The sequence below is a fragment of the Castor canadensis genome, chromosome 11 (assembly GCF_047511655.1).
Source record: "Castor canadensis chromosome 11, mCasCan1.hap1v2, whole genome shotgun sequence".
Lineage (NCBI taxonomy): Eukaryota > Metazoa > Chordata > Mammalia > Rodentia > Castoridae > Castor > Castor canadensis.
Window position 1 is genome coordinate 82,725,776 of NC_133396.1, and position 14,927 is coordinate 82,740,702.

At 34.7% G+C, this 14,927-nt stretch overlaps 1 protein-coding gene across 1 annotated transcript in view; it reads right to left on the reverse strand.

Moving 5' to 3' along the window:
- Positions 1 to 14,927, reverse strand: part of Xpr1 (xenotropic and polytropic retrovirus receptor 1) — a 172,434-nt gene that overhangs the window by 42,034 nt on the left and 115,473 nt on the right. Inside the window, exons 8-11 of the mRNA XM_020165078.2 lie at positions 9,939 to 10,129; positions 9,557 to 9,736; positions 3,933 to 4,101; positions 2,523 to 2,717 (exon numbers count right to left, since the gene is read on the reverse strand). Coding sequence (XP_020020667.2) covers positions 2,523 to 2,717; positions 3,933 to 4,101; positions 9,557 to 9,736; positions 9,939 to 10,129 — 735 coding nt within the window. The remainder of the gene's footprint in view (positions 1 to 2,522; positions 2,718 to 3,932; positions 4,102 to 9,556; positions 9,737 to 9,938; positions 10,130 to 14,927) is intronic.

Below are 14,927 nucleotides of genomic sequence, written 5' to 3' on the forward strand. Positions count from 1 at the left end.
AATAAGACTATTATGCAATTTTGGGAGGCATACTATTCAATTTGTCCAAAAAAAAACTGAGTGACACTGCAACAATAAAACTATTCCCATTCTTACCTATATACCAATATTAATAAGGTTTTGCTGAGCTTATAATATAAAAACTAAAAAAGGGAAAAGTTAACAAATTTATCTCATAAAGAAATATCTGCTAGCAGAGTGGCTCAAGTGGGAGAATGACTGCCTAGCAAGCTTCCGGGCCTGAATACAAACTCCAGTACCATTTCCCCCACCCCAAAGAAGAAATATTTATGAGGCCAAAGGCAATGGCTCTCATCTGTAATCCTAGCTACTTCGGAGGCTTACTGGCTCGTCCCAGTTTGAGGACAGACCAGTTAAGCGAGATCCCATCCCAACCAATAAAAAACTAGGTACAGTAGTGTGTGCTTGTCATTCCAGCTACATGGGGTACATAAATAGAAGAATCACCATTCAGGCCAGCCCAGGCATAGGGAGACCATGTCCAAAAAATAACTAAGGCAAAATGAACCATGGGCATTGCTCAAGTGGTAGACTGCCTAATAAGCACAAGGTCCTGAGTTAAACCTCAGTACTGCCAAAAAAAGAAAAACTTATGTGCAATAACTACTTACTAAACTTTGTAACAATGCTTTAATCAATGTAGGCAATAAGCAGAGCATTGAGAATTACAATCCAGACAAGAAAAAAATTAATCTCTTGGCATCTTGTAGAGATAGGGAATAACTTCAATTTATGTATACATGTAGCAGACAAGTCAATAAAATATATTACATAAGAATTAAAATATATCACATTAAAATACAGCTCAACGGGAAAGAGATATAAACCCTCTATTATAGAACTGCTTCATTTTTAAAAAAATAAATCATGCTAAGTATCAAACTGCTTTTTATTTAGATTACCTGAATATATTCAGCAGTTTTATTTTAAACACTTAAAATACACTACAAGTTACATATTGTGACTAAATTTTAAATGAAAATTTTCAGTTGGAAACCTAAAAATGCCCAAGATATAATATAGTTTATAAAATTATTTGAAGGGGTACATGAGCAAAAAAAATTCAAATACCACAATATGAAATCAAAGTCACTTCTCAAAAGTCACTGCTTTTCCATCTTTTGCTTTCTTTATATTTTGGATCTCCACAGGCATGAGGAGTTCAGATTTTTAGCATTTTTTTCTTTCCTTTTCTTTGGTAGTACTGGGATTGGAACTCAGGGCCTTGTGCTTGAGCCCTGAGATACACTTAAGCCACACTTCCAGTTCCAGATTTTCAGCATCTTAATGAATATATTAGTATAAAAACAGTATGTTCAAAAATATTCAACCAAAAATACAGTACTCATTTTCACCTGAGAAAGGAGAAGAGTAAAATATTCTTGATAATTTAGTAAAAGGAGTCATAAAGTACCATGAATCAAATTAGTTACCTAATTTATAAATTCTCTAGTAACAACCTTCTGAATCATGATGCATACTGACTGGTACTGAATGACTGACTGCCTCAGCAGGAGTTACAATTTTGGGAGGTTTGGAGATGTATTTCCTTCACTAAGGTATTTTGTTAAATTATATTATTTAACAAGAGTGTCTACATGGTGGCAAAATTATGGAAACACTTTATCAATATTATTCTAACTATAGAATCTACTGTAAAAACTGGAAGACAATGTGATATGTCCTGCTGTACCAAATCTCAAGTCTTACTAAAATAATGCCCTGATATTTCATGACTATCAGACACACTTCAGATAATTAACATTTTTTTGTAGCACTAAGACTCTTAAAATACTAAAATATAGTCTCTTAAAAAATTACTAAAAAAATTTTCGCCCAAGTATTTAGAAATAATTATGGTACTTTCAATTAGTAACATTTCTTTATGGACTACAGATGAGAAAGTACAGTGTCTAAGGTGTGGGCTGATATTGTCCATTAAACAAAGGAATGCATTTTAGTAAAAGGAAGCGAGAGTGCTGAGTGACAGGAATGACTACAAGTGGCTCAGAACTTAAAAAGCTTTTTTCTCTTCCCAACAGAAGAGCAGTTGCAAGTAATAACAGGTTGCCATGGAAACAAGAAACTAGAGGGTTCTTAAAACTCAATTTGCAGCTAAATGGGCTGGAAACAACCCTTACTAGTTGGTGAAGGAAAGCGATTAAAAATATACTTGATTGCCAGAGGGAATCTTGCTCACCTAGACATTTCTAAACCTCATTAATGAACCTAAAAAAGGCAAATGTAAATCTACTGAACCTAATTCAGGATTTCAAACGTTATCAAAATCTTTCCTATTCTGGATGACTATGCTCTTATCAATGGTTACTTGCTAGCAAGAACTGGAATAAGATTAAATTACATTCAAGAACAAACTGATGTAACTGCATGGACTTGAACTTCAGTGGGAAAGAGCATGACAACTGGAAAAGTAATCAAGATAAGAAACAGATTCAAGTAGCTATTGAAAAATCTCCTCACAGTCAATCACAGAATAATACCTTTGTGAGTGGTGTAAAGAGCTGCAAATGTCACCGTGAAGAAAGTTGTAGAGTATTTGCCAGCATTAACTAAATGAGGAAAGGCCTTTTTTGAGTCGCGGTATCTGCGCAGGCACTGGATGAAGCGAAGCCAAGCAGGAATGCACTGAACAATGGCACGTACACCATATGAATATTTGTGGCAAATTTCTGGTTCTGTGAAGATTTCAAAGAAGAAAAAAATTACAATTAAAAAATAATTTGCTCACATCTCTTAGCTACATAGTGTAACTTTATAGCAAAAGGCCAGATTTTCCGAATTACTTTCTTCTTTGAAACTACTATACTATATTCTTAACCTTTTTAGTGGTTGATAAGCCAAGAGGAGAAGGTACAACTGCAGGGGAAACTGATGGAAAAATCTGTTCTCTCAGATTCCTGAACCTCTGTTCTAGAACGATTTTATTTTGAGTCAGATAAACTAAAAGAAAATGAGAAAGTGTAATACTCAAAGGAGGAATCCACCTGGGAAAACTGCAAATATCACAGGTGACTCTAGACAATCTCATTAGCTCCAAATCACTGTAACATAATATACCAAGAATAATGCTCTTGTGTTCCTTTGATTTTTTTTTTTAATAGCAAGAACAATTATTTTTTTCTTTGACCTCTGGTTATATGTTATTGCATAACCAACTTAAACAGGGTTTAAACTGGCAGTCATTGAAAATGTGTCAGCACAGGCTGCTGCTGGTTTTTTTTTTTTTTTAAGACAGTATCTTACTATGTAGTGCAGGGTGGCTTAGAACCTCAAAATTTCCCTGCATCAGTCTCCAGAGTCCTGGGACTACAGATGTGTACCACCATGCCTGGTTTACCATTAACTTTTATTAGTCAAATCTTACATAACCTGTCTACATTAGATCTTTGTCATGAAGGCAAAATTTCTTAATAATTTAACTCTAGGCATAAAGTGGGCCAAAAAGCCAGAAAAAAAAATCCCAAATAAGAATCAAAAGCAATCTATTCATGGTTTTCTCAAAGTACTTGATCTGATTCTACATAGTATTTTGAATCATTGGTATCTATATAAAAAATATTCTAGAAAAATACTGTGATAAGAAATTGTTGGCACTATAGCATTTGAGATAGAACTACCAACATATTAGAACTTAAAAAAAATAGCTTTAGAAATCTTTTAAGAGTAAGTTGTAAATCTCTTGGCAAATGGATAGCTAAATTCATAACACATTTGAAAGCCAAATTATTTCAGATAAAGAGACTGCCAACAGAGTGCCAAGTACATTTAATTAAATTTGTAGTATTACTGGATGAGTTTTCATCATGGCCTTAACTTTCTCAGTTATCATTCCCAATATTTCTTGGTTTATACTGGCAATTTAGTAGCGTGAATGCAAATTCATATACTACCTTCTGAATCATTTGGCATCAGGCCCGTATCATCCCATTTGAGCTCAAAACTGTAGAAGCAGATCATATATTCCAGGTCCATTAATATCACTGACAGGCTGTTCAGCTGATCGGCCAGCCAGAAATCAGCAAAGCCTACCTTATGGAAGGGAGCTGTAAATACTCGAAACTGAGAGAGGAAAAAAACCCAGAAAACACAGAAACAAGAAAATTCATATTAAGTTTCTCTAATTCACGTCTGATTCATTCAGTATGAATGCTTTAGGTGATTAAAATGGAAACCAATGAACCAATCACAGACACACAAGGACCAGGTAACAGTGGCTGGGTCGAGAATTAGTAATGAGAAGTAATGAGGTACATGCATAACTAAGAAAGGAAATAAAGTGTGTATGTGGGGGGAGGAGGGTAGGACTAGCATCAGTTAAAAAACAGAAAGCAAAGAAATAGGAAGATTCAAAGTTGAAAGCAGAGAGAGTGGCAGAGGTGAAGCACTGAAAGGAAGTCTAATGTTAGGCTCTAAAGTAAATTTTGTTGGACAGGAGAGTACTATGATCTTCTAGAATGTTTTGCCATCTCAGCTAACTTAATCCAAAGCTCTTCATTGCTTACAAAGGATAGGTAAGAAAGCATGGTACACCATCTGAGGCATGTCATAATTTCTAACCAAAGTGGCCTTCATTTCATTTCACTAATGTCTTGGGAATGACTGTATTCATTTTGAAATTTCACCATAAAAATTAGCCCTCTTCCTACTGTTCTGAAAACAATGATAAATGTATTAAAGTTAAATGAATTGAACACTAATTCATGCAGTATATTTTCCTTGGGGTTACATACACTTTCACTCAATCCTCACAACTCTAAAGCTAGGTATATTGATATTCCCATTATACACAAACTAATTCTGACCTATTCTGTGGTGTGTTATCACCACAAAGGGAAATCCTGACACTGCAGAGAAAGGAAGGATTACAGACTAATGCTATCATTGGAAATAGGTTCAAATTGTGCAGATTGCCTTGATAAGCCTGTGTGAAGTGAAGATGGAATGAAGGCAGCTTTTATCCTCATTCTTTAGAATGAGGATAAAATACCCTAGAAAAACAGAGAAGGGAACAAGTAGCTCTGACAGAGACAAGGTAAGAGACGGGAAACAAACAGATCATACTTAACTCCTGACATTTATACAGTCACCTTCATTTTAGATTTATCTGAATTCTCCCTTCTCGGTGAGACCACCTCCCCTTTTCTTTTCTTTTCCTCCCCTCAATTTTTTACCTTGCAGGTACTGGGATTTAACCCAGAGCTTCACACATACATGCCAGGCAAGCACTCTATCACTTAAAGCTACACTGCCACCTCCTTCCCAACCCCACTCCCACCCCCACCCCTTTTCTTATTCTGGCTAAGGTTTTCCAAATTCACTACTTCTGCTTTATGATTTTTTTTATTAAAATGATTTGGATTCCTAGAATAATAGTATTTTGAAAGCCAGAGTCAATTCTGAATATTTGATGTTTCACCACATACACAATACCACTAATAAGTTATTACAGTGTAAGTATTCATTATGTGAAATGCTTGGGGCCCAGAAATCTTTCAGAATTCAGATTTGCAAATACATAATGAGATATCTTGGGAATGGGCCTCAAGTCTAAATATGAAATTCATTTCTGTTTCATATACACCTGATTTGCACAGCCTCAAGAGAATTTTATACGATATTTTTAGTATGTCTAAAAATTTAGACATACTAAATCTTTTAGTATGTCTAAAAGATTAAATAAGTTAATACTTAGAAAGAAAATGAATTATTAAGAACAGACACACACACTTTTTTTTTTTCCATTGTTGGTGATCAAACCAAGGGCCTCCTTCATACCAGGCATTCTGACTGTGATGAAGTGGAACTTTCCACTAGTGACCCAATGTCAGTGTGCAAAAAGTTTAGGGGTTTGAAGCATTCTGGATTTTTCAATTAGGGATGGTCAATATGTGCAAAGAATATGTTAACATGCTCTTCTAAGTTAATATAGAGAAACAGCTAAGAAGATGAAGGGTTTTTTTGTTTTGTTTTGTGGTACTGGGGTTTGAACTCAGGGCCTCATGCTTGCTAGGAAGGTGCTCTTAAGTGCTTGAGCCAGCCCAAAGATGAAGTTTTAATTTCTACTTTTTAGAGACTTGTGAAGGAACCCATCCTTTCCAAATCTGATTTTTTATACTCTACTAGTTTGATACACTAGATCAAAATCAAGTAGTTTAGATAAAGTGACAGACAGGTCAAAGTGATAAATGTTAGGATTTAAGAGCACAGTTTATGAAGCCAGAGAGCCTGGGCTCATAGCCCAGCTCCATTACTTATTGGCAGCTTGTTTTACTTTTCTGAATATACACAAAATGAAGATTATAGCAGCTCCAACCTCAGGGATCATTTTTTAAAAGATTAAATAAGTTAATACTTAGAAAGAAAATGAATTATTAAGAACAGACACACACACTTTTTTTTTTTCCACTGTTGGTGATCAAACCAAGAGCCTCCTTCCTACCAGGCAAGTGTTCTTCCATTGAGCTATATTCTTTTTTTGTGTGTGTGTGGTACTGGAGTTTGAACTCAGGGCTTCATGCTTGTTAGGCAGGTGCTCTACCACTTGAGCTATTCCTCCGTCCCTGTACTGTGCTGGGTATTTTGAAGATATGGTCTCATGGTCTATTTGCCTGGCACTGGTTTCAAATCATGGTCCTCCTGATCTCTACTTCCTGAGTAGCTAGGATTAAGGCATGAACCGCTGGCACCGGGCCTAGCCCTCTATTCTTGTAACAGAGATGTGTAAAAGTTTTCCTAGAGAACTAAGGAAAATACTGGTAAAAACTGATTTCTAAATCATATCACTGGGCTGAAGGAGTGGCTCAAATCGTAGAGCGCCTGCCTAGCAAGCCTGAAGGCCCTGAGTTCAAATCCCAGTGCTGTTAAAAAAAAAAGCAAATTAAAAAAAAACTTACTTTATTTATTTTTAATTCATATGAAAAAAAAACCTTTAAATCATATCACTAAGGACTAATTTTAAAGGTTTAGTTTGCCTACTGTAAGAACAGGTTGATATTTTTGTTTAGAAAGTCAGAGGCACTGCTTTTGCTTTCTAATTGGATTTTTGATTGGGGCAAGTATAACCTTCAAAGAGAAAATGTAGGGCCTAATGGGTGCAAATAACCTGCATTGAATCTGACATATTAATGTCAAAGTAAATCAGTACCTTAAAATTTGTAAACATTTTGGTGGTATGAGGGAGAAAGATAGCATATTCTGATGACAAAGATTCCAAATAGTACCCAGTCCCTACCATTATAGCCAAATGACATGGGTGTTTTCCCACTAAAAATTAAATGAAAGAAATGTCTTATTTTAGGACAAGGCTTTAAAAGGAGATTTCAAGGAAATACAAGTGAAAATATTCTTAACTCACTAGAAATAAATCCAAAGGCAAATTTTCTTAGTGAGATTTGAATTAAAATAAACCAATAGGTCAAGTGATATTAAATGATCTATATATGATAACGTCATTTATAATTACTATTAAAACATAAAGAACAACACTTTTCTGTATTTCACTGCTGCAGAGAATGCTTTTTATTATTCTATTATTCACTATCTAAACAAGAGGTGCAGTGGTGTACATACTCACTTAACACACAACTACATTATCCGGCTATTACAATGATGCAATCATACTAGTACCTAAGTTTTCCAAAATCTCATTTAAAAATAATTTTATAGGGATGTCACATTAATTGAGACAGGAAACAATAGCTGATTATATTATTGAAGGTATTTGCTTTTGATCAAAAGAATGCTACATCTTTTATGCAAATAAAACTGTTGAAAAATTCCACAAAGTCAAGATAATTTCAAATCAGAAAGGTAGTCTAATATTTAACTGGTAATGATTAATTTTTAGTAGAAATTTCAAGAGATAAATAATGGCTCAAATTTTTCTCCTGTCTTCAAAACAACAACCCTCTCTAAAAAGCATGTTTCCTAGGTGACTGATCAAACTACTCTTGTATATTTAAATTTCACTCAGAAGTCAAATTCAAAGTTGGGCCTACTTAAGCTTTCTTCCCTGCCCCCAAATGAAATCGTAGGGAAAGAGGAAGAATCTTAACTTGTACTAAAAATTTTGGTGGAATGTGAAATTCCCATAAAAACAATTAAAAATGAATCAACTTTGGGCAAGTCAAGAACATTTGGGCTATTTTCCTAATTGCTACACACACTTTCCTGCATTTTCTTTTCCAGTACTGGGGCTTGAACTCAGGGCCTGTACCTTAAGCCACTCCACCAGCCATCTTTTGTGATGGTTTTTTTTTCCGAGATAGGGTCTCACAAACTATTTCCCTGGGCCGACTTCGACTTCGGGATCCTCCTGATCTCTGCCTCCTGAGTAGCTAGGATCACTGACATGAGCCACCAGTGCCTGGCTTTCTGCATTTTTTTAATAGGAAAGAAAATCAATACTTTATTGTCTTCAGATTTTAAAAAAACGTAATCTCAAGTATTGCAAAGAATAAAAAACTCTGCTAAGGGACACATAAAAATAAAACAAACAAAAGCTACATTTTTAAAGGAGATATATGATGAAAAAGAGGAGAGAAAATAATTACAGCAATTCTGAAAGTTTGTATAGGAATTGGTCATTTTAATCACTAATCCTCACTCCACTGTTAATTCTAATTCACAATCTAAGAAACAGTTATATGAAAACATTCACAACTGATTTTTGAAATAGAAAAGGCTTAATTTAGAAGTAAGCTCTGGAACCCTCCTAGAGCTATCCTTATATTGTTACAAAAAATATAGCTATCAGTTTTTGCAGGAAATACTATTGTTGAGATTGAATGATTTTTGAAATCATTAAGAAGGAGGAAGCCAGGCATGGTGGTACATGCCTTTAATCACAGCTACTTAGGAGGTATAGACAGGAGGATCGAAGCCAGCCAGGGCAAAGTTAGCTATATCCTAGATCCTATCTCAAAACCAAAACCAAAACAACCAGAGTCTTACTTGAGTGCTTGCAGAGGCCATGGGTTCAATTTTCAGTACCAACAAAACAAAACAAGGAAAAAGAATCTAAGGCAAGATAGAGAAGAAGAAGAAAAAGAAAAACAGGCAAATGGAAGAAGAAATGGGATTTATTACAAATGACAATGAAAGTTTCACATATCAAACTCAGAGATGTGGCAAGATAGTCCCACCACTTCCCTAAAGTTAGGTGTTTGGGTGACTATTCACAAAACGAGAAAGTCACAAGAGTTTCATAACTTTTCTTTAGAAGGAAACTTGTAAAATTCTGTATGTTACCATAACTGGGTAAATAATCTGCATAATGTAGTAATAATGATTATAATGCAAAATCATTTCATTATCCTGCCACTTTATATTCATTTTAGGAGAAAAAAATGCATGAGTGCTTTCTCTAGGCAGCTACATTGCCAAATGTTCAGTTACCTAGACAATGTGAACAGTGCTTTCTAGAGTTGTACAACCCAGAAGCCTTGGTTTTATCTTAGAGGAAGTCAATAACTAACATACCACTCTAAAAATGCTACACAAGTTCTGGACTTACCAGCAGCTTAAGCAGCCAAAACCGGGATTTATAATAGAAAGTTTTGGTAGGGTTGATAAGAAAGAAGAACATAAATCCATAAAGGGCAAGTGGATACACATACATAGGGATGACACTAATTGGAGCAAAGAAGCAGGCCAGAAGGCTCAGGCACCACAATATCCCCAGGAATCCAGCAATCTGGTAAAGGATAGGGAAGACAAAAAGAGAGAAAATGAGTTTTATTTTTACCATTACTCAGAAATACTTTTAATAACAAAGATAAGAAAAATGATGAGTAAATAAGGCAATAATCTTCAGGTAGAAGATGGATTTCAGTACCTATAAAACCAACAGATAATGCAAACTATATTCATGGGACTTTATGGCTTGCTTTGATTACCTCAAAGAGATGTTGATGAGACAAATTGCTTCTTGGATTAAGTTCAAAGATGAGCACATGATTTACTCCAGCCTGTCTCCAACCATAGGTGTTGATGCCCAGTAGAAAAAGGAATTCAATCAGAAGAAAGCCACCCCGATAGATTCTTATCAAGGGCCATATACTTCTATCTTTTTCAAGTTTAAATATAGCTGAAAGAATATTAATTTATTGGTTAGTTATAAAATCCATAATGTTCCTTTTAGGTACCTTTTCTCTCCATTCTTAAAGACATAGTCCTAGCATAGGGATTTTTCATAAATAAAACCTGCGCATAGATTACATCAAGAGCCTTATAAACTTACTTCCAGATTCTTTCTTTTCTCATCTTACTCTGCAGAATGCCACCAGAATAATTTTCCTAAAATTTGATTTTTAGCATGTTATTACATTGTTCCATTAGTTTCTTAGGTTATAGTGAGACATGGTGAAACAGCTTAAAGTCATAAGATCAGTTCTGTCAGCTGGAGATTTCTGGTATGATACAAACTTTTTGGCTGTTACTCCAATATTAAACTAGATACAGTAATATCTACATCACGTAATTGCTATAAAAATTGAAAAAGAACACAAGAAGCCAATGTGAAAATTTGATGTCATGTAAATAACAATAGTTAATGTTTATAGTATGCTTACTATGTGATAAACATTATTGTGTTCTTACATATAATAACTCATTAATGTTCACAACTGCTCTGTGAGTAAAAAACTATTATGTCCATTTTGATTATAAGGAAACCAGAGAACAGAGAGGTTAAGCAATTTGCTCAGTTACTGAGCTGCTGCAGGGCAAAGGCAGCATTTGAACCCAGACTATTTTGGTCCAAAGGGCATATTCTCAAGCACTATATTGTGTATATGCCAATATAAATGTTTACTAGCACCATTATTCTATAGTTCTCCTATAATTGTAAGGTTCAAATACCTTAGCTTTGCAAACTGATCTTCACAATCCTGGGTTGAGAGCATGTGGCTCTCAACTTGCCTATCAAGTACAAGGCCCTGAGTTCAAAAGCAAGTACTGCCAAAAAACAAAAAAAATCCTTTACAATCTAATCTCTAATTTACTTTTCCCAAACTTACCTCACAGTGTCCCTAAACATTAATTCTCAGCTCCTGATGAATTTATTATACTTTTTAACAAGTTTGCCTCTCATGTTTGCTTGCTTTTCCTGTCTTTAATAATTTATTAACCGTTTATCTTTGTATTCTGTACAGTGCACAAAACAATAACTTAATACGGTAGGAAAGTTTTGTCTTTGGAATCAAGTATTATGAAACAGATATCAAATATCAAATCCTAGTAGGGAAAATATTTCAGTTTTCTCTCAGCTTCCTTGTTGGTTAATGGAGATACTATCTATTCTCTTAAGAAGACTGAAAGTGAAGAACACACAAATTTAATCATGTGTACCAGCAATGAGCAATCTGAAAATGAAACTAATAAAACAATTTCAATTACAATAGCATCCAAAAGAATAAAACTTCTAGAAGTAACTTTAACCAAGAAAGTGAACAAGCTGTATATTAAAAATGACATAATAGTGTTGAAATTAAAATAGGCTTAAAGGGCTGGCAGAGTGGCTCAAGCAGTAAGAGGGCCTGCAGAGCAAGCATGAGGCCCTTAGTTCAAACACCAGTACCACCAAAATAAATAAATAAATACATAAGATTAAAATAGACTTAAATACATAGAAAAAAATTCCATATTCCTGAATTAGAACACTTGATATTGTTAAGATGGAAATAATACCCAAATCAATACAGAGGTGATTTAGACGAGATCAGGAATGCTCAGGGTGGGATAGATGGAGACTAGAGAGGTGATTTAAAAAAAATAAAAAATAACCACAATCCTGGGGTTTGAGCTGAGAGCCTTGCATTTGCTAGGTGGTACTCTACTACTGGAACCATGGCCACAGCCCTCAATCTACAGATTTAATGTAATTCCTATCAAAATTCCAATGGTCCTTCTGTTTTGGGAGAAATGGGATCTTCAAATTGCAAGACATCTCAAATAGATAAAAAAAAGAACACTGTTGAAAGACTCATGCTTTGAAGTTTTAAAATTTACTACAAAGTTACAGGAATCAAAACAGTGCCCTGGCACGAAAACAGATATATAGAAAAGTGGAATAGCACTGAAACTCTGCAAATAAACCTATATATCTATAGTCAGTTGATTTTCTACAAGGGTGCCAAGACCATTCCACGGGAAAACTTACTCCAGCTAGTGCTGGGACAACTTGATATTTATATGTAAACACAAATGAAGCTGGACATCATGTTAAAAAATTAGATAAAAATTGACTGATGGCCTTCATTTACATGAACTAAACCCATGAAACTCTTAGGAAATAAACATTAGGGCAAATCTTCACAATCTTGGATTTGGCTGCAGATTTGTAGGCATGACACCAAAAATATGAACAACAAAAGAAAAAAACAAGTAAACTGGATTTCATCAAAATTAAAAACTATTGTAGATTGATGGACTACTATCAAGAAAATAAAAAGTGCCAGATGTGGTAGTCCATACCTGTAATACCAGCACTTGGAAGACTGAGGTAGGAGGAGAAATGGGAGTTTTTAAGGCCTGGGCTTCATGCTAAGACCATGTCTCAAAAGAAAACAAAACAAAACAAAACAAAAAAAAACGGACAGTCTACAGACAGAACGGGAGAAAATATTTGTAAATCATATATATGAGTCTAATATCCAGAGTATCTAAAGAATTCTTGTAACTTAATAAAAAGATAACCCAATGAAAACATGAGCAAAGGATTTGGATAGACAATTGTCCAAAGAAAACGTACAAATGACTAACAAGTTTGGGAAAAGATGCTTAAAATGACTGGTCATTAGGAAAACACAAATTAAAATAACAAGGTAGCACTTCACACTCACTTGGATGGATATACTTTAAAAAAAAAAATCAGGGAATATAACAAGTGTTAATGAGAATGTGAAGAAATCATAAATTGCTGGTATAAATGGAAAATGGTGAAGCTTCCATAGAAAACAGCCTGGTAGTTTTCCAGAAAGTTAAAACATGTACTCAACAAATCCATACAGACACATGTTCATAGCAGCACCATTCACAACAGATAAAATGTTGAAACAATCCAAGTATCTACAATGAAGGAATGGAGAAACAAATTGTAATATATCCATAAAATAGAATATTATTTAGTCATAAAGAGAATGGAATACTGATACATGCTACAACATGGAAGAACCCTGAAAACATTATGCTAAGTGAAGGAAGCCACACACAAATGTCACATATTGGATGGTTTTAAGTTACATGAAATATACAGAATAGGTGTATCTGCAGTAACAGAAAGCAGATCGGTAGTTGCCAGCAGAGGGAGAGAGAAATTTGGGAATGGGTTTCCATTTGGAGTGATGAAAATATTTAGGTAGAGATTATACAATAATAATGAATAATGAATAATATGAATGTACTAAAACTGAACTGAATTATTCATTTTAAAATGGCAAATTTTATATGTATTTTATTTCAGTAAAAGAAATAACTGCAGAGGGAAAAGGTAATAAATATATCTAAAAATGACATTACCAACTCCTTTGTTTAGGCACATGGTTTAAACTGTTTTACCAGTGGTAATGGCAGATTTGCTCAAATACGTAACAATTTTCGAATTGTCTAGTTAACATCTATGGTTATCAATAAAAGAAAGCTAAACTGCCTGGCTAGGGTACAAATAGCTATGACCCTATCAGCAGTAGTATTCTATTCTACATATAAAGAAAATTTCAATGAACAGGAAAATGTAATATATATTCATAAAATCTATACATTTATAGCCATTTGAGCCACTCTGAGAGCCCTTAAATACATATTTATAAAGCCTAAGTTTTGCTTGATAACACAAACTTTCATTCAAGTAGAATGAAACTTCTTTCTGGCAGGATCTCCCTGGAACAACCTTTTGGAGATGTACTGGGGATTAAGCTACAATATCTCTTGCTAGACAAGGCCATCATAAAAAGCTCCAAGGAATTAAGAAACAAAAAATAGTATCACTTCATTTTAACAATAAGTATATTCACCTCTGTGATCCATGGGCCCACAGAATAAAAGAGAAATATTATGCCATTCCAAACTCTCCATGGCTTTATGAATTTTTAATAAAAATAGCTAACGCTCATCAAGCAATTATTCTGGGCTAAGCAATGTACTCAGTGCTTTACATGCATGGTTTCATTAATTCTCACAACACTACAAATTGGTTTTCCTCAGCAGATACATGAAGAAACCAAAGGTTTGTTAAATTAGGTCCCTTGTCTAAGGGCACAAAGACTTCACCATAACAACTTGATTCCAGAGCCTGCCACACTTAGCAATAAAGCGAGGTTGTATATAAACCAGTATGTGTCCATTTAAAACAAAACTCTCAAAGTGAATCTGGTCCTAAAAGTTTCAAAATTACAGTGTTCTCTATACTGTTGCCAAATCAGTTTTCTTTAAAAGAAATTTAACAAGAAATATACATGTATGAGATAAGGCCCCTCAAATACTATAAAGGATACAAGAAGACTCTTTTCAGTCTGGCTCCCTAGTCCCCTTCCTCAGAGGATAGCATGTTAACAATTCTGTCAAGTATCTTTCAAGAAATTCTTCAGGTACAGAAACATACTTTCTGAATACCTCTAAGAAACAGAACAAGCCTAATGTAAGTGGCTCATGCCTATAATCCTAGCTACTCAGGAGGCAGAGATCAGGAGGATCACAGTTCAAAGCAAGACCTGGGCAAATAGTTTGCAAGACCCTATTCTGAAAAAAACCTACCACAAGACAGGGCTGGCGGAGTGGAAGTGCTAGCAAGTGTAAGGCCCTGAGTTCAAAACCTAAGTACTGCCAAAAAAACCCCAAACAAACAAAACCTCACCAATAACAACTGGAAATACGTTATGCAAGGCTAT